This window comes from Crocuta crocuta, unplaced genomic scaffold, assembly GCF_008692635.1.
Source record: "Crocuta crocuta isolate KB4526 unplaced genomic scaffold, BGI_CrCroc_1.0 scaffold68, whole genome shotgun sequence".
Classification (NCBI taxonomy): Eukaryota; Metazoa; Chordata; class Mammalia; order Carnivora; family Hyaenidae; genus Crocuta; species Crocuta crocuta.
In genome coordinates, this window is record NW_027532426.1 from 2593241 (window position 1) to 2619739 (window position 26499).

General features: G+C 54.7%; 2 protein-coding genes across 2 annotated transcripts; one reads left to right on the forward strand and one right to left on the reverse strand.

Moving 5' to 3' along the window:
• Nucleotides 1-455: 455 nt before the first annotated feature.
• MIEN1 (migration and invasion enhancer 1) lies at nt 456-1636 on the forward strand. The gene is made up of 4 exons (XM_077779160.1): nt 456-606; nt 710-807; nt 1247-1323; nt 1409-1636. Exons 1-4 carry the CDS (start codon nt 518-520, stop codon nt 1490-1492), a joined length of 348 nt encoding a protein of 115 aa, XP_077635286.1. The 5' UTR covers nt 456-517; the 3' UTR covers nt 1493-1636.
• Nucleotides 1637-2427: 791 nt separating this feature from the next.
• ERBB2 (erb-b2 receptor tyrosine kinase 2) lies at nt 2428-25960 on the reverse strand. The gene is made up of 27 exons (XM_077779159.1): nt 25722-25960; nt 19153-19304; nt 18097-18310; nt 17176-17310; nt 16829-16897; nt 16539-16654; nt 16266-16407; nt 15095-15214; nt 14696-14822; nt 12566-12639; nt 12387-12477; nt 12022-12221; nt 11532-11664; nt 11356-11446; nt 10508-10668; nt 8324-8371; nt 6858-6996; nt 6653-6775; nt 6293-6391; nt 5826-6011; nt 5537-5692; nt 5346-5421; nt 4915-5061; nt 4408-4505; nt 4068-4256; nt 3532-3784; nt 2428-3383 (listed from the first exon to the last, which is right to left on the reverse strand). Exons 1-27 carry the CDS (start codon nt 25792-25794, stop codon nt 3013-3015), a joined length of 3783 nt encoding a protein of 1260 aa, XP_077635285.1. The 5' UTR covers nt 25795-25960; the 3' UTR covers nt 2428-3012.
• Nucleotides 25961-26499: the final 539 nt, after the last annotated feature.

Genomic DNA, 26499 nt, shown 5'->3' on the forward strand with positions numbered 1-26499 from the left:
AACCCCAAAGCCTAAGTTCCCAAATGCAGGGGAGAGGCCGGCACTGCCCCCGATTTTGCTTACAGTTTGGGAGCTTAAGAATCAGAAGTACTTGAGTGTTTAACCATGCGGTGGTTTAAAACGCCATCAACATGCTTGCAAGAAATGGCAACTATTCCGTACCATCAGCCAACCGCAGGTCCTGAGTCCGCTTGCCTCATGACTTTCGCTTCCTTTTATAACCTGGAAAGCGCTTCGCAGTCTAAGATATTTCAGCAGATTATATAAGAACGCGACGTCCACCAGACACGAGGTGCGGGGCAAGCCTGGAGCTCGGAGAAGGCGGTCTGGACGGGGCCACCCAGCCCAGAGCCCTCAAACCAAGATTACGGTCAAACTGCAGCAGCAACCGCGGCCTGCAGGGGGCGCCCGGACGTAGCGCGCGGCCCGCCCCGCCCCGCCCCGCGGCCCCGCCCCGTCACGTGCCCACGGCGTCGCGTCACACCCGGAAGCAGCGGCTGGAGCGGGGTCGGGAGCAATGAGCGGCGAGCCGGGGCCGACTTGTGAAGCGCCCCCTCCCGGGGAGATTGAACCGGGTAGTGGGGTTCGCATCGTAGTGGAGTACTGGTAAGCGTCTCCAGCGTGTGGGGTGTCCAGGCCAGGCGCGGGTGGGTCCACGGGAGGCCCCTCCCGCGAAAACCCAAGCGGACCCCAAGCATCTTGTCCCTAGTGAACCCTGCGGATTTGAGGCGACCTACCTGGAGCTGGCGAGTGCCGTGAAGGAGCAGTATCCTGGCATTGAAATCGAGTCGCGCCTGGGGGGCACAGGTGAGGCCCCCAGAACACCTGCTGAGTCAGTGTTCTAAATCTCTACCACTTTCTAGTTCTGGAATTGGCTGTTTTACATGGTGTCCAGCAGTGTCTGGCACATAGTAAAATGTCCAACCAACTCGAGTCCCCTTCCAAAGGTGAGGGGGTCACAGATGAAGCCTGTAGGGAAAACGGGGGAGACTGCAGAAGTGTGGGGTTGGAGGGGAGGCACTCCTTCATTGAGTTAGGAAGCCTGAGTTCAAAGGAAGGACAAACAGGTGACGCCTCCCTCAGGTTCCTTTGGCTTGAGCCCGGGTTGGGAAAGGGCTTAAAGAACGAGTCTCTAGTGGGGCCGGTGGGGACATGAAGGAGCCTGTGTGAAGTCTAAGTATGGAGAATCTCTCCAGACTTGTCTGTTCTCAGCATGCAGTTCATTCATTGCTTTATTTTATACCAGGGGCCTTTGAGATTGAAATCAACGGACAGCTGGTGTTCTCCAAGCTGGAGAATGGGGGCTTTCCTTATGAGAAGGATGTGAGTATTTACAACGTTGGGAGGCCCCGGTTCACCCTGCCCCTGCAATGCATTGTCCCATTCCATGTGTCTGCCCTCTCTCTAGCTCATTGAGGCCATCCGAAGAGCCAGTAACGGGGAACCCCTAGAAAAGATCACGAACAGCCGTCCTCCTTGCGTCATTCTGTAACTACGCGTGGATTCTGGGTTACTGCTCTGTTCGGAGACACAAGCCTTGGTCTCTCCTTTGGTCCTGCTGTGAGGGCTCCCCACTCCCCTCACTTAGCTCCTGGTAAGCTAGGAGACTCTGGCCTCCACTTTGTCCCTTTGGGTACCAGNTTTCGGAGACACAAGCCTTGGTCTCTCCTTTGGTCCTGCTGTGGGCTCCCCACTCCCCTCACTTAGCTCCTGGTAAGCTAGGAGACTCTGGCCTCCACTTTGTCCCTTTGGGTACCAGGAGGGAATAGCAGCTGCTGTGGTCTTAGGAGTGGGAGAGAGACCGTCTCCGTGGACCTTACCATAGCCACCTTCTACCCCCTTCCTAGGATCAGTGCATAAGAAAAGTCTGCCCCCCTCCCGCCCCCTGCAGCTTAGCCATACTGGTCAAATGCCACCACAGTCATAACTTATTTTACACTAGCCCTGGGCAGTGTCAGCTATTGGCAATAAAGTGGCACTAAAAAGACCTGTGCCAAACTAGTGTGTTTTTGTTCAGTGGAGGTGGGGGATGGTAGCAGAGGCCGGCCCAGCCTTTATACCACGGAGATGGCTATGCTGGGTCGGTGGGCTTTCTCTGGATAGCTCCTTCTATCTCATGTCCTGTCACCGCCAAGGCAAAGAAAATGAGTCACACCGCAGGCACTGCCTCCTCTTGCCTCTGTCCCTCCCCCCACTCCCCCTGTCCATAGGGAATAACCCCATTCTGGCGGGTGGCCTTAGGAATTCATTCTTTTCTAAGCAAAAATGATCTGGTTGTCAAAGGGCTCTTGAACCTGGAGAAGAGCCTCCTCATTCAAGCTTTCTCAAGATTTCTAGCCACCCCCTCTGGGAAAAGACGACTTGAGTATAAGGAGGTGAGCTTAAGGGTTGGCACATAGCCACCCCAGACATAGGCTGGTGCCCAGCTATTTTCCAAAATATATTTGCAAGTGGAGAAAGGACATCCTTCCCCCAGCTCCAGGACCACCCCTCGCCATAGTACCCGCTCTCCCTGAGTCCTTAATTCATTAAAAAAAAATAATAAGTAAAAACAAAACAAAAAAAAGCATAAAGACTGGATCTGTACAAGGACTGGATCTGGATGGTCTCGCTGTTCCCTTGCTCCAGGGCGCAGAGCTAGGTCTCAGTCTCTGAGTGGATCGCTCTGATTCCTAGACCCTCCCTGGAGCCGCCTCCTCTTCCAGGCCCAGCTTCCCTAAGTCATTCTGCATCAAGATCTGGAATAGGAGAGCCAAGCTGGGCTGTTCCCTCGGGAGAGGAGACTAGCTGTGGCATCCATGGGACCGCAGGGCTCCAAAGTCAGTCAAGACTCCACAGTGCTGCCCCCTCTTCCAACCAGGCTGGGCCCCTCTGGGCCACCTGGGAATTAGAGGAAGAAGGAAGGTTCCTGGCGTGGCAGGATTCCCTGCTTCATCCTGATGGAGGCCAGAAGTCAGGCTTTCCCCACTCCCTGAGGGTTCAGCAGAGCCTCAGCACATTTGGCCTTTTGGCTCACACTGGCACGTCCAGGCCCAGGTACTCAGGGTTCTCTGCCGTAGGGGTCCCTTCAAAGGTGCTGGGTGGAGAGCCCCGCTCGGATGTGTCCTGGTCCCAGTAATAGAGGTTGTCAAAGGCTGGGCTGAAGGCTGGAGGAGGGTGGGGCTGAGGGGCAGCCCTGCCCCGGGGTGCCAAGTACTCAGGGTTCTCCACAGCACCCCCAAAGGCAAAAATGTCTTTGACAACCCCATTCTTGCCAGGGGAGAGAGCCTTGGGGGACAGAGTCTTGGGCCTTTCCAGAGTGGCACCGGCAGGTCGAGAAGGAGGCAGAGGACCCTCTAGGGGCGATGGGGGCTTCGGCCAAACCTCTGGCTGGTTCACGTATTCTGAAAGGGCGAGAAGGGGGCTGATTAGAGGAAGGAACCCATGTGTCCCGGCTATTACCAGTGTCCCCACAGTGGGCCCTTGGCTGAGTACCCCTGCTCCCCCCTCCCCTCCCCTCCCAGTCTCTCAACTTGGGCCTAGATTCCATACCAGGCTGGGGACTGCAGGTCAGGGGGGCAACGTAGCCATCAGTCTCAGGGGGTAGGGGTACTGTGGGGTCCTCACTGTACCGCTGTAGAGGGCTGGGGTCCTGTGGGGAGAGGCCCTGAAGCCCCTTGGCTGCCCCCATTCCCAAGTCGCCATCAAACACATCAGAGCCAGCCCCTTCTGAGGGTGCCAGTGGAGACTTGGGGGGCTCTTCCTCGGAGGGCTCCAGCCCCAGTGTCAGCTCACCACCGCCACTCTGGAGACGAGAGAAGGTTGTAATGGGTCATTCGTGGATCTGGGATAGAGACTCCATGGGAGGTGACAGGGTCACAGGAGATAAATGGGTCACCATTGGGATTTGGCATAGTCACCATGGAGAGGAAGGAGTCAAGGCTTGGAAGGCAGTAGGAGTCCTCAAGGATAATGGGGTTTCCATGAGAGGTGACTGCTGGGGCAGGAGGGGACATAGAAGGAAAGGACCCTAGTCCACAGGGGAGGTAACTACACCCACCCACCACAGTGTGACCGAGGGCACTGACCCTGGTGGATGAGCTGCGGTGTCTGCGGTGGGCTGTGCCCCCGGCGCCTGGGGCAGGATCTGGGCAGAAGAAACCCTGCTGGGGTACCAGGTACTCCTCAGCGTCCACCAGGTCTCCCATGTCATCATCCTCCAGCAGCGAACGGTAGAAGGTGCTGTCCAAGGGACTGGCCGGGCCCAAGTCCTCATTCTGGGGCAGAAGGAGACAGTCACAGCCTCTCCGCAGCCCAGCGCACAGCCTCCCGAGGAAGGATCCTCTCCCTGCCCACCTTCTCCCTTCCCACCCTCTGTGGGAGAGGGCTCTTAGACATAGGTAGGGATCGGGTAGAAAGACCCAGTACCTGGATGACCACAAAGCGCTGCGGGTCCCTGGCCATGCGGGAGAATTCGGCCACCAACTCCCGGAAACGTGGCCGACATTCAGAATCTATCATCCAACCTGGGGGCGGGAGGGAGCTCCGCATCTCAGTTCTGGCTGCAGCCTGTGTGCAGCCCCACCCCTGCTCTCCAGTCTGGTCTAGACAACCCCAGTTCCTAGAGTCCAAAGTCCTCGGGTGGTAGAGAGGAGGTATCAGACTCAGATCCTGAGTTAGACCCTTTGAGAATCTCAACTAGTTTTCCCTTTTTATTTTGCATATAAGTCTCTTCCTAGCTGGTCTTCTAGCGCTCCTCTGGCCTGGTACTGTAAAAGGGAAGTGAGACCCTTCTGAGGCTCCTTCAACCATACTAGGGACCCAGGGCCCACACACATCCTGCTCTTGGCCCCCCGCCCATGCCCCTTGTAGGCCCCCCTCCACCCAGCACTTTCCATCCCTCCTCCAAGCAGCCGGCATAGCTCAGCCACGCACATTTGACCATGATCATGTAGACATCAATGGTGCAGATGGGGGGCTGGGGCAGCCGTTCCCCCTTCTCCAGCAGGTCAGGAATCTCTCGGGCTGGGATCCCATCATAAGGTTTGGCCCCAAAAGTCATCAGTTCCCATACAGTCACACCTGGGGCAAAGACAGGGTTAAGAGGTGGGAGAACAAGAGGCTCTGCCCAAGAGCCCGGAACCATGGGAAGAAGTGAGGGGTGCGATGCCACGGAGCAGGAGATGCTCAGTCTTTCCTTAGTCCCAGGGAAGTGCATAGACCCTGGCAGCCCCTTCCTTGCCTCCACACTCATGCTAAGGTGTTTCCATTAATTCTTCTATCCCTGCTCTCCTCCTTCCACCAACATGCTCCCCAGGGCCATGGCTCTTCGTCCAGCCCTCCTCCCGACCTTCCCTGCCACACACCGTAGCTCCACACATCACTCTGGTGGGTGAACCGCCGGCGGAGAATGGACTCCAGCGCCATCCACTTGATGGGCACCTGGGAGAGCAAAGAAGGCCTCAAACTAGGTGTGGTAGGGAGGTGACTGTTCTCTCAGAAGAATCCCAGGTCCAGACCCCACTCCACCTTGCCTCCCGCCGCTCCCTCCCCTAACCTTGCCCCCATCGGCGTGGTACTCTGTCTCGTCAATGTCCAGCAGCCGAGCCAGCCCAAAATCTGTAATCTTGACGTGGTTGGGACTCTTGACCAGCACGTTCCGGGCAGCCAGGTCCCTGTGCACGAGCCGAACATCCTCCAAGTAGCTCATCCCCTGGGATCAGAGGCATCATGTGGATCGCGCTCTGGCCACATTCTCCCAGGAAACCTCCCCATCCGAGCCCTGTGTGGAAACGGAGGCTTGCCCCCAAGGACACCCGCAGAGTGCATGCCCCCTAAGTGCGTACCTTAGCAATCTGCACACACCAGTTCAGCAGGTCCTGGGAGCCCAGACGCCCACGGTGTTCTCGTACATGGTCTAAGAGGCAGCCATAGGGCATAAGCTGTGTCACCAGCTGCACGGTGGATGTCAGACAGATGCCTAGAAGGCGGGACACGTATGGGGAGCCCACGCCAGCCATCACATATGCTTCCTGGGGGAGCGGGGAAGAGTGCTCCCTGAGAAGGTGTGGGAGAGTGCCAACCTGCCACCACCACACACCCCTCTTGAGGGCTAGGGCGTGACAGGGGACCTTCACCCAACCCGTCCTCATCCATCACAAACCAGAATGGTGGCCCACAGGAGGTTAAGAGTCAAGGTTTGGAAATCATACAGTGCCTCCCAAATCCCACAGTGAAGAAAGAGCCCAGAGCCCAGACCTACAGCCAGGAGGTCCCTCATGTACTCCCAGCTAGAGAGGGTGGAGGGGCTTACGTCCAAGATCTCTTTGTTGGCTTTGGGAGATGTATTTTCCCTCAACACTTTAATGGCCACTGGGATTTTCACATTTTCCCCATCAGGGATCCAGATGCCCTGGGCAGAGAGAGGAGGATGTGAGCAGGAAAAGGGCACCCTACCCGCAGTCACCTCCTCCAATTACCCTTTCCACCCTGGGGCCAACCCCTCTAGTTATGATCAGCTCTCCACTCCCCTTCCCCTTGTTGCAGCCTCCGATCAAACCGCCCTACCAAACAGCACCGCCCCAGCTCTTGGCTGTCTTCCCCACCAAAACACCTGGCCACACCCGACGCATCTTCTGGGGCCACCCACCCCAACTTTGGCGCCACCCCTGACCTTGTAGACAGTGCCAAAAGCTCCGGATCCAAGCACTTTCACCTTCCTCAGCTCTGTCTCTTTCAGGATTCGCATCTGAGCCTGGTTGGGCATCGCTCCACTAGGCGTCAGGGGTTCCACCAGCTGGGGGCACGGGGTGGGGCGTCAATGAAGGAGGCTGGGCCATAGACCCCGAGCCAACAGGGAGGCCCTCAGATGGCCTCACCTCCGTCTCCTGCAGCAGCCTCCGCATCGTGTACTTCCGGATCTTCTGCCGCCTTCGCTTGATTAAGATGCCGAGGACCAGCCCCACGACCACGACCAGCAGAATGCCAACCACAGCGGCAATGATGGATGTCACAGGGCTGGGGGCAGGAGCCAAGGTTAGGTAGGGATTGGGGACCAGGCTGGGGCATGAAAGGATGAACGAGGCCTAGGAAGGGGCCTGCAGGTAACTGGCGTTTGGAAAGGGAAGATAGAAGGTGGCCCACAGAACCCCATCCTCTCTTCCCTACTCAGAAACCTCCCTTGGCTCCCTTCTACCTCTAGTCTCCTTGCTGGACATTCAGAGCCCTCTTTACCCCCATCTCCAGATTGTCTATGTGCCTGCCCATGGCGGTAGCCCAGGATTCTCCAATTTCCTGACAAAAATCGCCAGGGAGCTGGTTAATGTGCACGAGTCTGGAGCCCCACTCCTAGCAACTCTGACTGTGGTATGGGGTGGGGCCCCAGGAAAGTGCCCCCAGTGATTCTGATGTTCTAGCCAACTTTTTCATCCCTAGGTCACGATTTTCCACACCTCCCAGCCTTTGCACATTCTATTACTTCTGCCTGGACCACCTTTTCTCCGCCGGATCATCATTTAAGACCCAGCTCATCCCGGGACAGATGCAGCTCTTGGGTATGGACCGTACATCATTGCCATCCTTGCCCTCCTCCCTTGCTTGGCTAAAGGCTGGCACGTCACAGACCTCTCGTGAATGCTTGCTTCATGGACAAATGATTGCCTAGGACATCCTCCAATCTGTTTTTGTCCCCAGAGTCTTTCCCAAAGAAACACTTTCCCCACTGCCCAGAAATCAAGTCCTACCCTGTGGCCTGGTGGTGAGGGAGGGCCCGTGCCCTAACCTGACTCAGACTTCACCCCTTACTCCCTTCTCTGTACACACTTAATGGCCCACCATGCCAGAACCTTCGAACAAACACATCCTTGATTTTCCTGACCCTTCCCCCACAGTGCCACCTGGCTGCTTTCTCTCCAACGCAAGTGAGCGACCTGCCCCTATTTCAAGGCCTGGCTCACACGCCACCTCCTCCTTGAAGACTCCTGCCACCACGTTAAGACTTCACCTTTTCCTGCAGGGCATCTGCACTCTCTACTCATTCTGCCTCTGTCTTAGGGAGTTGAATGCTGCCTGTGTCCCTTATGAGACATCCAGCTACTCAAGGGTGGGGATGTACTGGGGGGGGCGGTTCTTTGCTGTTCTTCCTATTCCCGACCCCTTAAGCATCCTAAGGAGGTCTTCCATCCACTCGCGGAAGTAAATTGAAGGGTAAATCAACAGGGGAAGACTGGGCTGGAAAGGGACGTGTGTCATGTCAGGAGAACCCCGTGACCTGCAGCAGTGACCACCCAGGGGCTGATAGGGGACTGAAGGGCAGCATAGGGTGTGCCCCGGGGAACAGGCTGACCTGGCTCTCTGCTCGGCCGGGCAGCCCTTCTCATCCAGGTCTGCACAGCTGCAGGAGAGAGAGTAGCATCAACACGGCTGGGAAAGACCTCCCGGGTTCACTCCAGCCTCTCAACCACCCCAAGGTGGGTGTGGCTGGGTCATTATCCCCATTTGACAAAGGCAGAAACTGGGCCCAAGGTCACCAACACTCTACCACCCCACAAGGGGATTTCTTCTCTGGCCTTGAACTTGAATTTCCTGCTCCCCTCTACCTCTCTGTGGTAGGTAGAAGTTGGGGGGGCACCCCGAGGAGCATCAAGTCCAAAAACACAGACAGCCACATCCTCTGTAAAAGAATGCCAGTGTAGTACACTGGCCCAACTTCTGCAGCGGACAGTTTGGCAATACCTATTAAATAATGTCCATGACCTAGCACAGCAGCTCCACCTCACAGGGTATACTGTGAAAATGCCAACATACGTGGATGCCAGGGGGCATGTACAAGATGCTCACTTGTACATGGGGCTCAAGTGCAATAAGGACTAATAAGAAAGAAAGGGAGAGAGAGAGAGAGAGAGAAAGGGCAAGGAAAGAAAATAGAGACAGAATAAAAAGGAAGGAAGACTCGAGGTTAAAGGAGGGATGGGGGAGGAGAGAGGAAGGAAGGGAAGGAAGGGAGGGAGGAAGGGAAAGAAAAAGAAAGGAAGAAAGAAAGAATAAAGAGAGAAAAAGGGAGAAAGAAAAGAAAAAAATCAGTATCTCTCAAACAAGGACATTGCTAAATAATACAACATCCATGCTGCAGATTGAGTAGTTAAAAAAAAAAAAAAGGTTTGGGGAGCCTGGGTGGCTCAGTTGGCTAAGGGACCGACTTTGGCTCAGGTTATGATATGGTTTGTGAGTTTGAGCCCCATGTAGGGCTCTCTGCAGAATCTGCTTCAGATATTCTGTCTCCCTCTCTCTCTCTGCCCCTCTCCTGCTCTCTCTCTCTCAAAAAAAAATAAATAAATAAACAAACATTAAAAAAGAAAAGAGGAGGTAGATCCACGTGCATTCAGAAGAAAGGACCTCCAAGATACATAAAGTCAGGGGTTGGAGGAGAAGCAAAGTGCAGAACAACATGTAGAACATGATCCCATTTGCATTAAAAAATGTATACACATGAAAACCAAGGCTGACTGTGTATGAGATGAACTATATGAAATTGCTATTTCTTGGCCATTTTTTACCTACGAAAACAGCAATCTTACAGGATTCAACCTAATAGAAGTGTAATATGTGTTTATGTAGATGTGCAGAGAAAAGCCTGGAAGGATGCACGTACCAGACTGAATCTGATGGTTTTCCCCGGGGGACTGGAAGGAAAGGGCGCATTTGCTTTGCAATATTTATACTTTTATGTTGCTGAAAGTGTTTACCATAAGGATGTATCCATGTGTCTCATGTGTAATTAAAGAAAACTGAACAAAGAAAAAAATAAAAGAATAGGGTAGATCACCACGTTAGGACATGGAAAGACATTGCAAGTTTCTGTTAAGTGAGAAAAAAACAATTATATGCTCCGTGATCCCATTTTAGTAAAAAGAAATATATGTTAAAATGTGCACAGATAAAAACAACTAAGAGTGATTATGTATTAATTAAACATATTTCACGTGTTATAGTATGTTAGCACGTACAGAGGTAAAGCCTGGAGAAAAATATTACAAATTATTAACAGTGAGGATACAACTGTTAATGATGTTCATTTATATTTCATGTTTTCATTAAAAATTTTTTAAAATGTAGACAGTGTGCGAGTGGGGGAGAGGGACAGAGAGAGAGACAGAATCCCAAGTAGGCTTTATGCTCAGCATGGAGCCCAACGCGGGGTTTGATCCCACAACCCTGGGATCACGACCTGGGCTGAAATGGAGTCTTAACGTTTAACCTATGGAGCCACCCAGGTGCCCCTAAGGAATCATAATTTTTAAGGCATGATATAGCATTGTGATTTTTTCAAATAAAAAGACTGAGCCACCCAGGCACCCCTTCATTAAAAAATTTTTAGCAGCATGTATTACTCTTGAGATCAGGAAAAACAAATAAACAAAAAACTCAGCAGTATAAGAAAAGGCAGAGTTATCCCCTTTTTACGACAAAAGCCCCAGAAAGGTTCCTAGGACAAAGCCCTCCTTTCTATAGAGAAGGCCCCCACACTCACGAGTGGGTGCAGTTGATGGGGCATGGCTGGCACGTGCCCTCCTCATCTGCGAACTTCCAGATGGGCATGAAGGAGAGGTCGGGTTTCACGCCACTGGGGCAGCGAGCCACACAGAAAGGAGGGTCCTTGTAGTGGGCACAGGCCACACACTGGTCAGCCTCCTGGGAAGGGAAGAAGGTTTGGAAGGGGGCTGGCACCAACACCCCCAGGGCAGCGGGACAGGCCTTCGCGTCCCCTTCCCATGGCCACTCCATAGCACTTTCACCCTGCTCCTGGAACACCCAGACCAGATGTGTCTGCCACCCCTACTCTTTCCCCAGCTCCCCCCTCCCCTGCTCAAAGCTCAATCCCCACCCTGGGTGGGGGGGGCGGCGCTTCAGATGAAAACCTGGAAGCCTGGCAGGGGAGATATAACAGCAAGTAACAACAGTTAACTAATACGTAGCAAATCTTTCTTCTGCTTGGGCCCTATTTTAAGTTCATTCTTATTACAGTCCAACGTATAATATTCACTTTACACATGAGCAAACCAAGGTTGGAAGCAGGGCCTGGATTCAAATCCAAGTAGTCTGATGCGTAAGCCCATAGGTCTAACCACCTTGGCACAGCCACAGTCAAGGACACAGGCCTCCCCAGGACTTTTGCATAGTCCAAAGGGTCACAAGGTCCACTACACAACTCGCAGTCCCCAGCATCCCAGCCTCCTAACGCCCTCCCGCCATCCAGGTATGAACTCAGAGCCATCCTCTGGGACATTCCCTCAGACGTGTCCAGGTGCCTGGCCATCCCATGCCACCCCTGCCCTTGCTTCCCTCCACCCACCTCGATCAAGCCCACCAGCAACTCACCGAGCCAAAGCAGGTCACTGAGCCATTCTGGGGCTGACACTCCGGGTGGCACGGCAGACAGTACCTGTCCTTCACGTACTCCCGGGGGAGCCTAACAGAAGGGACGGCTGAGGAGGAAGTCTGGAAGGAGCCCCCGTGCCCCACTCCGGCCGCCCCCCTGCCCCGCCCTGGCGTACCCCTGCAGTACTCGGCATTCCTCCACGCACTCCTGGCCCCGAAGGAATTGGCTGCAGTTGACACACTGGGTGGGCCCTGGACCCCAGCAGTGCCCATGGGCGCACAGTGGGTAGCAGGCCAGGCCCTTGTCCACTGCAGTGAGGAGGAAGGGGGTCAGAGGGGACACTCAAGGAAGGTTCCAGGTGCAAATGAACCAGGGGAGGAGGCTGTGGGCCAGACGGGTGGGAATAGGTGGTGGGCAATGCAGGGAAAGAAAGAGCTGAGGTTCCAGAGACAGAGAGGAAAGGGAAGGCACAGAGGCCAAGGCAGTGTGGGGGGACCCAGCCGGAAGCCATGCCAAGAGGTCAAGCCAGCCACAGCCATGTCAAGAATGGTGCACCGGGGACAGGCAGTCCGCACGCGTCCGGGAGGGCTGCTGCCAGGGGCCCCCAGGCACCCCTGCGTGGCCGGCAGACGGGGGAGCGTGTGGCGCCGGGCTGGCTGTCTTACCGCACTCCTCCTCTGGCCGGTTGGCACTGTGGAGCAGGGCCTGGTGGGGGTTCCGGAAGAGCTGGTCCCAGGGCACCGTGTGTACGAAGCAGAGGCGGGAGTTGCGGTGGATGAGGGCCAGCCCACTGCCCAGTTCCCGCAGCGAGCGCAGCCCCAGCCAGCTGATGCCCAGCCCTTGAAGGGTCAGCGAGTAGGCACCACTGTGGGAAGAGTGTTCGGCAGTCGGCAAGGGCTGCCCTCACCTTCCTCCTGTCCCCAGCACACTCGGAAAACTCCCACGGAAACGTTACTGCGGGAGTCCCTGGGGAAGAGGAGTGCCCACCACGCCCAGAGCTTCTCAACGGGCTCCCTTCCCCGGTGCTCACTCATGCAGAACTCGTCCCCGGATTACTCGCAGGTTCTGGAAGACACTGAGGTTAGGCAAGCTGTCTGGCCACGCTGAGATGTACAGGTAACCTGCGGACACAGGGCAAGGCTAGGGGAGTGGGGACGGCCCGAGGACCCCTGACCCCATCAGAGCAGGATACAGAGAGGCAAAGCCCACCTGTGATCTCCTCCAGAGCCTCAAACACTCTGAGCTGCTCAGGCTGTAGGGGGGCAGTGTTGGAGGCTGGGTCCCTAGAAGAGGGATTAGAAGAGGAGTCAGCAGGGCCAGGAAGCAGGTGGGCATGACCCCCAGAGCTGATCCTGCCACCCTCCCCCATCCTTCTCCATTAATGACTTCACTTAAACCCTTTGCCCATCGGCCCGGCTGTTTTCATCCTGAGTTTCAAAGCCCAAGCCCTCGTTTGGCAGGATCCGTCAAAACAGTATTTATATCCTTTGATCTAGAAATCCTACTTCTAGGAATGTGGCCCAGAGAGACATTGGCTCCTGTTCCCAGAGACGTGTACAGGGCAGAACTGTTTGTAAGAGCAAAATTAAAAATGACCCAAAGACCTATCAGTAAATAGAAGAGTTGTTAAATATAATCCCTGTCTATCCTGACTATAGATGAAAAATAACATTTAAGAGCACTTAAAAAAAGAAAAAAAAAGAGTGCTTAGTATCTGCCAGGCACTGTTCTAAGACTGTATGAATATCAATTCATTCATTATAACCACTTTACAAGGTTGGGGCTATTTTTGCCCCCATTTTACAGATGAGAAAACTAAGGTACAGGAAGCAGGTCACATGACTAGAAAATGGTAGAGCCTGGTTTTAAACCCAGGCAGCCTGGCTCCTGAGCCTAAGCTCTTAGCTCCTACTCTGCTCCACCTGCTCTTAGCTGTTGAAAGACTGCGGCAGCTAGACATGAAGCGCCATGACCAGCTCTCCAGGGCGAGGGAGAGACAATACTCACAGTAAGCTCCCATTTCAAGTTAGCCTTCTCAACAGAATCACTAAAACTAGGTTTCTCTGTCTGTGTGTATAAGTATGTCCAAATGGCCTAGGAGAACCCCCACAGACTATTAGCAGTGGATTCCTCCGGAAAGGGAAATAGAGTTGTGGGAAATGTTGAAAGAAATGTCCTCTTTTTTTATACATATTTTTATTGAAGTATAATTCACCTACAATAAAATGCACAGAGTTTTGATGTACAGTTTGAAGAGTTTTGACTAATGCATTCACTCGTGTAACCACTACCCCTCCCCCGGTACACAGAACTTTTCCATCGCCCCAGAAACTTCTTTTGTGTCCCCTCCCAGTCCACCCATCCCAGGGCAACCGCTGTTCTGATTTCTATCACCACAGACTGGTTCTGCCTATTCTAGAGCCTCACGTAAAGACAATAGCACAGTGTGGACTCTCTCTGTTGGACTTAGTTTGCTGAACATAATGGGTTTTATTTTTGTTTTTTTAATTTTTTTTTATTTTTTTATTTCTGAGAGAGAGAGAGCGGGAGCAGGGGAGGGTCAGAGAGAGAGGGAGACACAGAATCCAAAGCAGGCTCCAGGCTCCAAGCTAGCTGTCAGCACAGAGCCCGACACGGGGCTCGAACCCGCGAACCGTGAGATCATGGCCTGAGCCGAAGTCAGACGCTTAACCGACTGAGCCACTCAGGTACCCCTATTTTTGTTTTTTTAAACAGGTTCCACGCCCAGCATGGAGCCCAATACGGGGCTCGAACCCTGAGATCAAGACTTGAGCTGAGATCAAAAGTCAGACACGTAACCACCTGAGCTACCCAAAAACACCCTGAACATAATGTTTTTGAGGCTCATCAATGTTGTTGTATATGTCAGTAAATAGTTTGTTTCTTTTCACTGCTAAGAATTCCATTTATACAATGGAATAAATTGTATAAATCATTTATAAATTGTATAAATCCATTTATAAATGGATAAAGCACTATTTATCTATTCATTCACCTATTGATATACATTTGCATTATTTCCAGCTGGGGGCTATTATGAATAAAACCACTAGAAACTCAAGGAGACTTTTGCCTTCTCTGGATGGCTTACAACGGCATATTTGTGGATAGCATGTCATTTATGCACCCCCCCCACCACCACCACGTCCCTATACCCTCTGCTCCCCTCTCACTCCCTGCTTCTTTTGCATTTCTGGCCTCCCACCTCTGTCTCCCACCATTCCCCAGAGATGCTGCCACTTCTGGGTCCTCAGGGTTCATTGATGCCCTGATGCTGCTCAGGCCACTGTGCCCACGCTTAACCCCGCATATCCTTACCCCTCAAAGCTCTCTGGCAGAAACGCCAGGCTCCCAAAGATCTTCTTGCAGCCGGCAAATTCTTGGATGTTGGCGCTGGTGACCGCCCTCGCCTCCCGCAGGTGCTCCATGCCCAGGCCATAGCACACTGTGGGGAGGGGCGGGTGGTGAAGGGGCCACCTCAGGCCCAGGAACTCAAACTGTCCACAGTCCCCTCCTGGGGCCACATGCCCCCTCGCACAGACAGGAGATATGGCAAAATGTGTCGGACTGAGCCAGGGAGGGCCAGGACAGAGACATTGGAAGAAAAGGGCTGGGCCCCAGGAGGGTGTGAAGAAGGGTGGGACAGTGAGCTAGGCCAAGCTGGGTGTGCAGAGGGGCAGGAACTTCAGCCTGGCTCAAGGGGAGGCCAGCGGTTACCTCGGGCACAAGGCTTGCTGCATTTCTCACACCGCTGTGTTCCATCCTCAGCTGTCACCTCTTGGTTGTTCAGGGGACAGACCAGGGTGCAGGATCCCACGTCCGTGGACAGGTAGTTGTCTGAGGAGATGGGGACTGTGTGTCCATGTGCCCTGGCCCTTCACAGCCCACCACAAGCAATGTCACCACCACCCACACAGTACAGTAAGGACGTCAACCAATACTGAAATGCCCTTACTGCATGCCTGCACACTCGACATTCATGTACCCACAACCCTATGTGATGGGCACCGTTAGATTCCCATTTTGCCAAGAGGGAACCATAGTAGTTTTATATAAATTACTCAAGGTTGTTGTGTTATTAAGTGGAGAAGCTAGGACTGGACACAAAAGAGTCTGGCTCTACGTGTTATACTCTGACCCACCATGGGGAGGGTATGACCAGGACCTGAGAGCCCACTCCTGTCTTCTATGACACGAAGAAAGAGGGCCCCGGGTCTGAGGTCAGTCTCCCAGTGCACATCCATAAATAGAGGAACTGTTAAATAAAACTCCGGCCAATCCAGACTATACAATAAAAATCAGCATTTAGGAGTGCTTAGTATCTGTGAGGCACTGTTCTAAGAGCTTTACAAATATTCTTTTAAAGTTCATTTACTTATATTTGGAAGAGAGAGAGCTCTAACAGGAAATGGGCAGAGAGAGAAAATTCCAGGCTTCGTGCTGTCAACACAGAGCTCAACTCAGGACTCGAACTCATGAACTGTGAGATCATGACTTAAGCCGAAATCAAGAGTCAGGTGCTTAACCGACTGAGTCACCCAGGCGCCCCTAAGAGCTTTACAAATATTAACTCATCCAAATCTTATAACTGCCTTATGAGGTTGGGGCTATTTCGCTCCCATTCGCAAATGAGAAAAAGGGTACAGTAAGCAAGTCACATGACTAGCAAATGGTAGAGCCTGGTTTTGAACCTAGGCAGCCTGGCTCCTAAGCCTGGGCTCTTAGCTCCTACTCTGTTCCACCCGCTGTTAGCTGTTGAAAGACCATGGCAGAGCGACACGAAGTGCAGTGACCAGCTGCAGACAATACTCACAGTATGATCCCATTTACTTAAACCAACCCCCCTCCCAGCAAAATTACTAAAACGACATTTCTCCCTGGCACTCACAGGGACAGGCGGTCACACAGCTCGCGCCGAAGGTATAACGGCCCTCAGGGTTGGGCATGGATTCAAAGGTGTCCGTGTTGTAGGTGACCAGGGCTGGGCAGTGCAGCTCACAGATGCCACTGTGGTTGAAGTGGAGGCAGGCCTGGAGGCAGCGGGGACAGGCAGCTGGTGGTCACCGGGCTGTTTTTCCCTGGCGTGCAAGGGGCAACAGGGCAGGAACAGGCGGAGTGCCCCTCCCCTTGCACCCCCCCCAGGGGCCCCGGGGGCACATACCAGGCAGTCAGAGTGCTTGGGGCCCGTGCAGCCAGCAGCACACTGCTCATGGCAACAGTCGGTGGGCTGCGGGCCCTTGCAGCGAGCACAGCCACCAGCACAGACAGTTCGAGTCACTGTCAGACAAAGGGCAAGATAAGGTCTGGGCAGCAGCCCAGGCACCAGACCCTCAGCAGCATCACCTTCTGTGACGACTTCCTGCCCCACCCCCCTGGGGAAGACACGGGGGTCTGGGATCCCTCCCGTCCCAGCCCCCTGCCCCCCAGATCCTGGGCCTCCCTAAGACTCACAGCTCTGACAGTCCCCGGAACTTGCTCCCCAGCAGTGGGAGTCTTTACAAACTGGAGAACAGGGTGGGCCTGGGGAGAGAAATAGAGAGACAGAGACGAGGAGGCGGAATGCACAGTGAGGGAGAGACTCGGCAGGCAAAGAGGACTTGGAAAACGGGCACAATCTAGAAGCAGAGGCAGGACAGAGGACCGCGGAGATGAGGAGACGCAGAGAGATGGCAGGAGGGAAATGGGACAGAAAGAGGGAATGGGCAGGGGTGGGGAGTGGAGGGGTGTGAGTGGGGAGTTTGGGGATGGCCGGTTGCCTGAGAAAGAGGAAGCTAGAGACAGGGGGAAGCATGGCTTACAGGCCCGAGAACGGTTGGTGTCTATCAGCATGAGGGCCAGCTGGTTGTTCTTGTGGAAGATGTCCTTCCACAGAATCGTGTCCTGGTGGCAGAGTTGTGGGTTCCGCTGAATCAGGACCCCTCCCTTCAGGATCTCTGCGGGGTGTGTAATAATCAGCACCTTCCTCTCCTGTCTGTCACTTTCTGCCCTCCCATGGAACCCTCCTGACCTCTTCAGAGGGAAGCAGGCCTCTTAAACACACCCCAGTTTCCCCAGGGATTAGAGAAGACACCTTCAGCATCTTCTAGCCCTACCAGAAGCCCAGCCCCCACCCATCCCACACACACGATCAATCTGAGATCCCAGGAGGAGTGAATTGTCCATGACAGGGTCCGATGTCCATGCCACTCTCTCCTTTCCTCCCACCTCTATCCTCCGTGCACACTACTTCGTGGTTAAAAGAGACTCTAGAGTCTGAAAACCCGCCTCACTAGCTCTGTAACCTTGAACAAGTCACTTATCCCCTATTAACCTGTTTTTCTCATCTGTAAAATGAGAATAGCATAGATGCTTCCTTTGCAAGATTACAGCACAACCCACGTGGGATCATGCATGCAAAGTAACTGGCCACAGAGTCTGGGATACTGTCAGTTCCAAGGCTGCCACATACAGTTATACAGGTCGTTCACCGCACAAGTGTACTCAGCCAAGAAGTGGACTACCCCCAGCCTGTATCCTAATTATCAAACTGTGCAGGCTCAAGCAAGCTGCAACTTCCTGGGAAGAAGGGAAATCTAATCTTCACAAAGGTGCCTTCCCAAGCTCCACCCGCATCCATCCAGAAGGGATGCAGGTTCTAATTCACACACAGCCTCCCACGCATAGCAGTGGCCCTGATCAGCTCCCAGCAACAAGAAGGTTTCAATGATAATGATGATCACCTGTGAGGCTTCGGAGCTGCAGCTCCCGCAGCCCTCCTGGGACAGCCCCTGCTGCAGGGGTGCCACTGTCCAGGGGGTCTCCATTGTCCAGCACGGCCAGGGCATAGTTGTCCTCAAAGAGCTGGGTGCCTCGCACGATTCGTAGCCTCTGCAGTGGGACCTGTCTCACTTGGTTGTGAGCAATGAGCACATAGCCTTGCACCTCCTGGATATCCTGGGAGAGAAGAGGATCAGGCGGGGTTGAGGCAGGCCTGGGCCCTGGAACACGACCATCCCCCCAAGGCCTCCTCTAAGTCACCAAGTGCCTGGGGATCTTGGGTAAAGCCACCATCCACTAAGAAGCCCAGCTCAGTCATACATGAAGAAGAGATCAAGGCCACTCCCCTCCTCCCCAAACCAGAGTCGTGCAGGATCAAGACAGATAAACGGGGAGCACTCTGTGAACCGGGAGCAAGCGCCACACCCTCTCTGCCTCTCAGTTGCCTCATCCATAAAAGGAAACACCTAGATGACATGACGTCTGTGATTTGACCAAGCATCACACACGTGGCCCCACTCCAGGGCACCCAGCAGGCTGGTTCCCGCTCTCTCCCCTCCCGGGACCCTTTCACATACATTTTCCATCTGGTTTTCCCAGAGAGGAGTCAAAGCATGCTTACTGCTTCCAAAATACAGAGAGGGAAGCCAGGGGCCGAGACCATGTTCACATGGCTTGTCAGTAGCAGAATGGGACCTAGAACCCACACCTCCCAGCAGCCCTTTCACCACGCCAGGCCGGACGGGGACAGCAGCCGGGGCCGATGCACAGGGGGAGGCAATGGCTGGCAAGGGACCAAACAATTTAGCAAAGGAAAACGTGCATTCTACCCAGGGATGTCCATGGCCGACCACACCACAGACAGGTAGTAGAACAGATAGGGAGCAGACATCAGAAAGGACCTCCCAGGTGAGGAACCACAAGAGAAGAAATATAGGGCACCATCTCCTACCACCCATTAAGCATAGGGCTCAGCTCAGCTGGAGGCAGGACCTGGCTGGGTCGCCCCTGGGCCTCACCTGCAGGAAGGAGAGGCTGGCATTGGCAGGCAGGTAGGTGAGCTCCAGGTTACCCTGTACCACTTGACAGCCCAGGTAGAGGTGGCGGAGCATGTCCAGGTGCGTCTCGGGACTGGCCGGGAGCCGCAGCTTCATGTCTGTGCCGGTGCACACTGGCAGGAGAGAGGAGATGGTCAGAGGCCGCTGCCCAGTCAGCCTCCCCAACCTGGCACCTCCGCTACGCTCACTCCGCAGTCATGCCATCTCGGACAGTGAGAAAGCACAAGTGAAGGACCCCTCCTCCCATGCCCCTTGCCCCTGCAGAAGGCACGAGAGCAAAAGAAAGTTCGCCAGTTTAGGAAGAGGAGGGGAACCAGAGGAGAGGCTCCCTCTAACTTGGCCCATCCTGAGTGTCCTGAGGGCGCCCCGTTGTGCCAGCCCTGGGGAGTTTGCCCGCCTGATCCAGGGTGGCGGCTGGCAAAGAAAGCCTCCCTTTGTCCCAAAGGCACCACTCACGGCCAAGGGGCAAAAATCCCCCAAGAGAGGCCGTGATGAATCATGAGGCTTCTGGATACCCCCTGCCCCTATCCCAAGCAAACAAACTCAGGGCATTCTCCCCACCCCATTCCAATACCACCCACATGCCAACCTCTTGGCAAGGGATGTCCACCCCCACAATGCCACCCAGGAAGTAAGGAAGGAGGGTCAGCTAGAGTCATAGCTGGGGCATGGGGACCACTAGGGGCCTGGTCACTGCAAGGACCTCTGGAATTCCCCCAAGCAGAAAAAAAGGAGTATCAGACCCCAACAATGGGCATCCGGACCCAGGCTACAGATCTTGGGCCAGAGTGATGCCCTACTCTGACGGCTCCTATGCTGGCACTTCACCCTTGCCACCTCCTCAGGGCAAGACTCCAGAACCAGCTGGCAAAATCTATGCCACGAAACTCCTGCCACAAGGGCACTACGTCAGCCCTGTGTACCTTCTTCCCAGCGCCACCCATCAGCCAAGGGGCATCTAGATGAATTGCCTCCCCGGCCCACCTGGACCCCAGCAGTGTATCCCTGAGACCAGACGTGCCTACGAAACCCGGGGGTACAGAAGGGGTAAACCGCTCCTGGTAAGGGGGTGCTCTGGACAACAGCTGGCACCATGCCTGCCAGTAGGGGGGAGATTAAAGTGCCCAGTTGAACTCGTTTTTCTGCTCTGGTGAGAAGATGAGTCACCCGGCGCGTCTTGCCCAGGAGGGTGTGCCGGGGGGAAGTGGGCGGGGGGCACCCCCAGATACACAGGCCCACAGGTGCCTGAGCTGCTTGGATTTCCTGTTGGTTGCCACTCCACCTCCCACAGGCTGTGTGCAGATTCAGGGGGACAGCAGTGGCTGACTTCAGGGTCTGACACCAGGGCTTCTGCTCTCTCAGCAACTCAGAGCCTGCAGTCAGATCCTGGGGGGCAAGACATATCCCCTGCCTCCAGAAAGCTTGGGAAAGGCTGGTAGGGCAAGTGCCTGGGTTTCCTGCCAATGGCCATGAGCTGACAGCCTCCCAGTAAAACCCAGAGTGGTCTCTGTCCCCACCCCTTTGGACAGATAGGGAAGGAAGCAAAGAGGGAGGAAGGGGAGGGCCCAGAAATAGATCTCAAGGGTCCCTCCCCCCAGACTCCCCAGAGAAACAGGAGCTGGGGGTGGCAGGCCCAAAATAACGCCCGCTGCCAGGACCTCCTGCGGCCTCGGCAGCCTCAGCTGCTTTGTACGCACAGCTGTCTTTAGGCCCAGACCCCAGAGCCCTGGCCCAAACCTGGGACAGGGGCAAGCAGAGCCAGAGCAGAAGCTGTCTCCACCCCCTGTGGCCCTCTGCCGCCTCTGAGGGACACCAGCTGCGGCAGCCAGGCAATAAGAAAACAACAACAATCAGAACACCAAGGGCAGCCACCTTAACTGAGCACCTACTGTGTACCGTCAGGCACTCTGGGTGGAGCCTCATTACGTCCTCCAGAGGCTGGGACAACAACCTCTGTCTTGCAAAGAAGAAAACTGAGACTGACAGGGGCTAGTCTCCCAAGATCTTAATAACGCTTATGAGCGACAGAGGTAGGATTTGAACTTGAGTCTATCTGACTTTAGACCCTACATTCTTTTTTTTTTTTTTAATGTTTTATTTATTTCTGAGAGACAGAGAGACAGCGTGAGCAGGGGAGGGTCAGAGAGAGAGGGAGACACAGAATCTGAAACAAGCTCTGGCAGTCAGCACACAGCCCGACGCGGGGCTCAAACCCACCAACCGTGAGATCATGACCTGAGCCGAAGTCAGATGCTTAACTGACTGAGCCACCCAGGCGCCCCTAGATCCTACATTCTTAACTGGACATTTACACATTCACCCCACACCGGGTGCAAAGGGAAATGCATACCAACTCTATTGATGCCACTGATAAACATCACAGAATCTGGGCAGGGCAGGGGGGCTGGGCTGAGCTGAGGACCAGAAAGAGTGGTAGCCCCACCCCACTAGTGAGTTTGTTTGTGGCCGATTTGAGTCTAAGATTCTTTAAGTGTTTGCAGCAGGTGGTAAAGTGAATACTGAGACCAACTCTCCCAGGGAGCTGGAGGCTTGCGGGCAAATTTCCCCACCAAGCTGACATGAAGCCAAGAAGGGCCTCTTGACACCTCCCCTACGTCCCCTTCACCATGGAGCTCAGCACCTCCCACCCACTCCCCCATCTGCTCACCAACCTCCTCCTCCCCAGTCCTCACCACAGTCCCCATATCCACTCAGCCCCCATTGATTTTCAAGGGGTGGGGTGTGGGAAGTCCTGTTCTACACAGGAGAGCCCTGTGTCTTCAGGCCACCTGACCCTCAGAAGTCCCAACCTCTCCAGCTCTCTGATGCAAAGTCACTATGAGGCAGCACCGGCCCAACACCAGGTAAGAGTTTGCCGGAGGGATGGATGGACGGATGGATGAATGGATGGATGAAATCCAATCAAGAACTTTCAAACCACAAGGTACTAGTTGAGGTCATGGTGTTCATCCCTCTGCTCCAAGGCTCTTCAGGGTCCTTCATATCCCTCTGGCTGGACTTCATTCAGTGGTCAGGGATTGATCCCAGCTCTGGGGGATGCTCTCCAGAAGCTTCTGTCCTCCCCGCCACACTTCAGCCCCAGCTGCTTCTCTTGCTCACCGGTAAGAGGTACTTCCTTTGGTTTCCACGAACACTACCTGCATCCCCAAAACTCACCTCCCCCAGACCCATAGGTTACAAGCCCATTCTAGTGATGCCTAGAACTCACCCACCATACATACCTGGTGTATCAAGTCCGATATCAGACCAGGACCTGGGTTCAGGATCATTAGACCAGAGCCCTAGCTGGGCTGCTTATGTGTGACCTTGAGCAAGTCCCTGGACCCCTGGGGCATAGGCCATATCAGATTCAACTCTATGCCCAGGAGTGCCTGTGACTTTGTAGACTCTCAATGAATATTTAGTGACCTGCGCTTGGCGGTGAGGATGGGATAATAAAACAATAACAACTCTTACTTGCTGCAGAGAAGGTAAATGAGAGTTAAATGAGATAATGAATCAAAAAGCAGTCTGTAAACATGAAAAGGCTTTGTAAACAGAACTGAAGCAACACAAACATTGACTATCATAACTGTCCCACTCTTTGAGAGCGCACACCCCTCACCCTACACAGGCTCTCTTCCCAGGGGTGAGGAGGAAAGGTAGCCTAGACAGAGATGGAGATGTCACCCCATAGGGGCTTTCCACAGGCAGAGGCAGGGAGGGGGATCTCTTTCCAGAACATTTCAGCACCCAGGGGTGGGCACAACTACCGGGGCCCTACTCCAGGTCCCCACTCCCGCTGCATACTGGTTTCGCTTCCATTCCAGCTGTCGCCCTCACCCACAACCCTGCAGGGTCCCCTGACTTCCACCCTGTCCCTGACCTCAGTCCCTTGTCGTTTTTGTAGGGCCCAAGAGGAAGGCAGGCATGGGCTGGACAGGGAGGGAGGGGACCTTGGTGGGCCCCAGCTCACTCCACTTGCTACAGGCTAGATAAGGGAGCTCACTCACCTGAATAACAGAGCAGCACCTCTACCCCAGTCTGGCCACCTGGCTTTGCTCACCCCATTCTTGTTGAATAGGATATGACCTTGACCACCTCTTACTGCCTCCTCATTAGACATTATTATTGGGTCTACTAGACATATTTGGGTCACTAGGAAGCCTTGGATAAATCACTTCACTTCTTTGAATGGCGTGTACCACTTCCTGGATTGTTGCAGAGATGAAACGATACTGTCTATGGAAAAGAACCTGACACACAGGAAGCACACTGTACATTTTTCAGAAGTTCAGGCGAGGGAAGTTCGTAGAGCCGGAGTGTGGGTAATTCCAAACCAAGAGAAAATGAAAGGTGTCTTTGTATTTGGAATGCAATGTATTTTCTCTTTTCACACTCCATCCTATCTTTTCAGTTGTTTTGCTGTCCCCCTTGAATATTAAAATGAAGTTACTGTCCTCAAGCCTGGTAAAAAGGAAGGAGGTTGTTGGAAGAATCGTTTGGGAATTAAAACAGGAGCTCTGCAAGGTAAGAAGGATGTGTTTGCTACACTTGACAAAACTTTGACGTCTAAGAATGGATCCTAGCAAAATCCTGACCCTCTGGGTCCTCCCTGTCTCCCCCTTCCCCCAAATTCCTGCGCTAGCCCTCAGCCTTGGGATATAATGGGGGTGCTAGAGGCAGCTGGGCGGTGCCCTGTCATTGCAACCATTCTCTGCCCCGACACACCCAACATCTGTCTTTGCACCCAGCATGCAGATCAGGGGTGAGATAGACCTGGGGAGGCCCCAGTCATCACGGAGAGAACGGACTCCTCAGGTCCCAGCACCGCAGCACCCCAGGCCACCACCTGCTCAACTCACAGGCCCAGCGGAGGGGGGCAGCGGCTTAGGCCTGACAGCACAGCCTGGCCTCACCCATCTTAGCAGAAGGTCAGGGCTGCAGACGCCTGCCTGGGAAACAGGGCTCCCAGGAAAGTGGAGCCTCCTTCGTCAGAGAGAAGGCGTGGGGCCACCTCCCGCTGTTTACAGCAGATCTGACCCAGCACCTTGAGGGAGTTCCTTGAGAGGGCAGAGTTCAGCCAAGTCCCTAGGCCAGCAGGGAGACTGCTGTTTGGCAACACAGAGCCCAGACACACAAACACAGACCACACAACGCAGGAACACCCTAGCATAGACGCCCCTCAGATACTGCAATGCTCTGACAGAGAGGCCCTCAGGCAACCCACGGACAGGATGACACCCACCCCTTCTCCAGACTCCCTGACCAATGGAGACCACCCACTACTCCCAGAAACACTCTCGTTCTGTCTTCCCTACAACCCAGGGATGCAGGGAGTAGTGTCGCCCATTGTTCACGGTAGATTAACGCGGTGATTTCCAGCGTGCGGTTGGGGGTCGCACTGTCTGGGGTCCCATCTTGGACCCACTACTTCCTTGATGCGATTTCTCCGCTCTAAGCCCAGGTGTTTACCTGGAAATGGGAACACTAGTAGGATTTCTCTTGCAGGGCTGGTCTGAGGATTTAGAGGCAGTGCAAGCAAACCACCACGCACCATGCCTGGCACACAGCATATTTCCAACACGTTCGCTTTGTTAGTGCATAGGTGAACGAGTGCGGCAGATCCCCCACCACTCCCACCACCATCCTTCCCCACACACAGCATGAAGGAAAAGGCAGGAACACCCAGCCCTCTGCAAACCCACATCGGGCCCCACGTCTTTACCTTTCCTTCCCGCCCCCACACCCACCCCGCACGGCTGCCCGGGAATCCCTCGCTTGGAAATCTCCCACTCTGTGCCCAGCCCAGGAAACCTACCACCGCCCCTCCGTGGCCCATGCTCTCCAGAAGTCACAAAGCACACAGTCCCCTGGGCTGGCCCTGAAGAAACTTGCTCAAAACAAACGTCTCCCCCTCCCCCCACTCCAGACTCCAGCATGAGGCTACTCGGCAGTCGGACCGGCCACCCTCTCCAGCCCGGCTCTGGCCGGACAGGTTACTTTCTCCACCACCCCCCTCCGCACCGCGATCCTGCCTGAAGCTGGAGGAACTCAACCCAATCTNCAGCAGAAGGGACCCCCGAGGAATCCAGCTCAGTCCAGTCTGGAGGCGGAGGCTGCCAACTGGAAAATCTTTGAGGAAGCTTGAAGGGGCTCAAGAAAGGGGAAAACGCACACACGCACACGCACACACACGCACACACCATGCACTACACCCTTTGATGGCAAACTTTCCGAACAATCTCAGAACTTTTTTGACAAGTTCCCATCGCCGTCGCCGAGTCGGGAAAGCGCCTGTCCCTTGCCTGGGACATCTAGAGCCCCTTGGGCGTCATCGCCCCCTGCCCCACCTTCCTTTGCCCCCTCCCCACCGAGGCCGGCTGCTCGGAGCCGCCGACACCGTCCGAAACTTCGGACCGGGAAGTTCGGGTGGCCCCCTCTGCCCCCGCCGGCCCGGGGACTTCGGTGGGGACCCCTAGGCTGCAGGGTCGCGTCGCTGCTTCGTGCCCTCCCCACACCAGACCCACCTTGGGTGCCCGTGGCTCCGGAGGGCAGGAGGGCGAGGAGGAGCCCCCAGCGGCACCAGGCCGCCAGCTCCATGGTGCTCACTGCGGCTCCAGCCCCATGGCTCGGGCTGGACCGGGCTGCGAAGGGCCGGGCGGCTGCCTGGGGGGGGGCTCTGCTGGGCTCTCGGGGCACGACGCAGGGGACTCTCAGCTCCACAACTTCATTCTTGTACTTCCTCAAGGCAGCCCTCCTCCTCCACCTCCTCCTCCTCCCGTGATTGGGAGCGAGCGTGCTCACGGCTCGCCCCCCCACCCCCTCCACCGCATTCCAGCGAGTCCCTGGGAGTGGCAGCTACTCCCAGCTTCACTTTCTCCCTCGGCGCGCAGGCCTGGGGTGCGCCCCTCCCGGCGCCCGGACGCAGGGGTTGCCTGCGCACTTCTCGCGCGTTCCCATGGAGAGCCCCTAAAGCAGGGGACGGCGATCGGCACCCCGTCCTCCACCACCGGGCGGAGTCTGGGGCAAATGCTTTAGGCTGCCATCCTTCACTTTCCTTGAAGTCGCAGGTTTTATCTTAGACATTCCTGGCAAGTTTGCACCCTACTCCATCACATGCCTATTTTTAAAAATATCAAATGATGGGTCTCCCACCACATCCTCAAATCAAACTGATAGTAAAGGAGGGGGATGTGTTGTGTTTAACTTGCGGCTTCCAGGACTCCCTGGCATACCTTCTCGACTCTTTTAGGTATCTTTTTCCAGCCTGAAAAGCACAGTTTTAATGGGGTGGGGGGGGGGGGG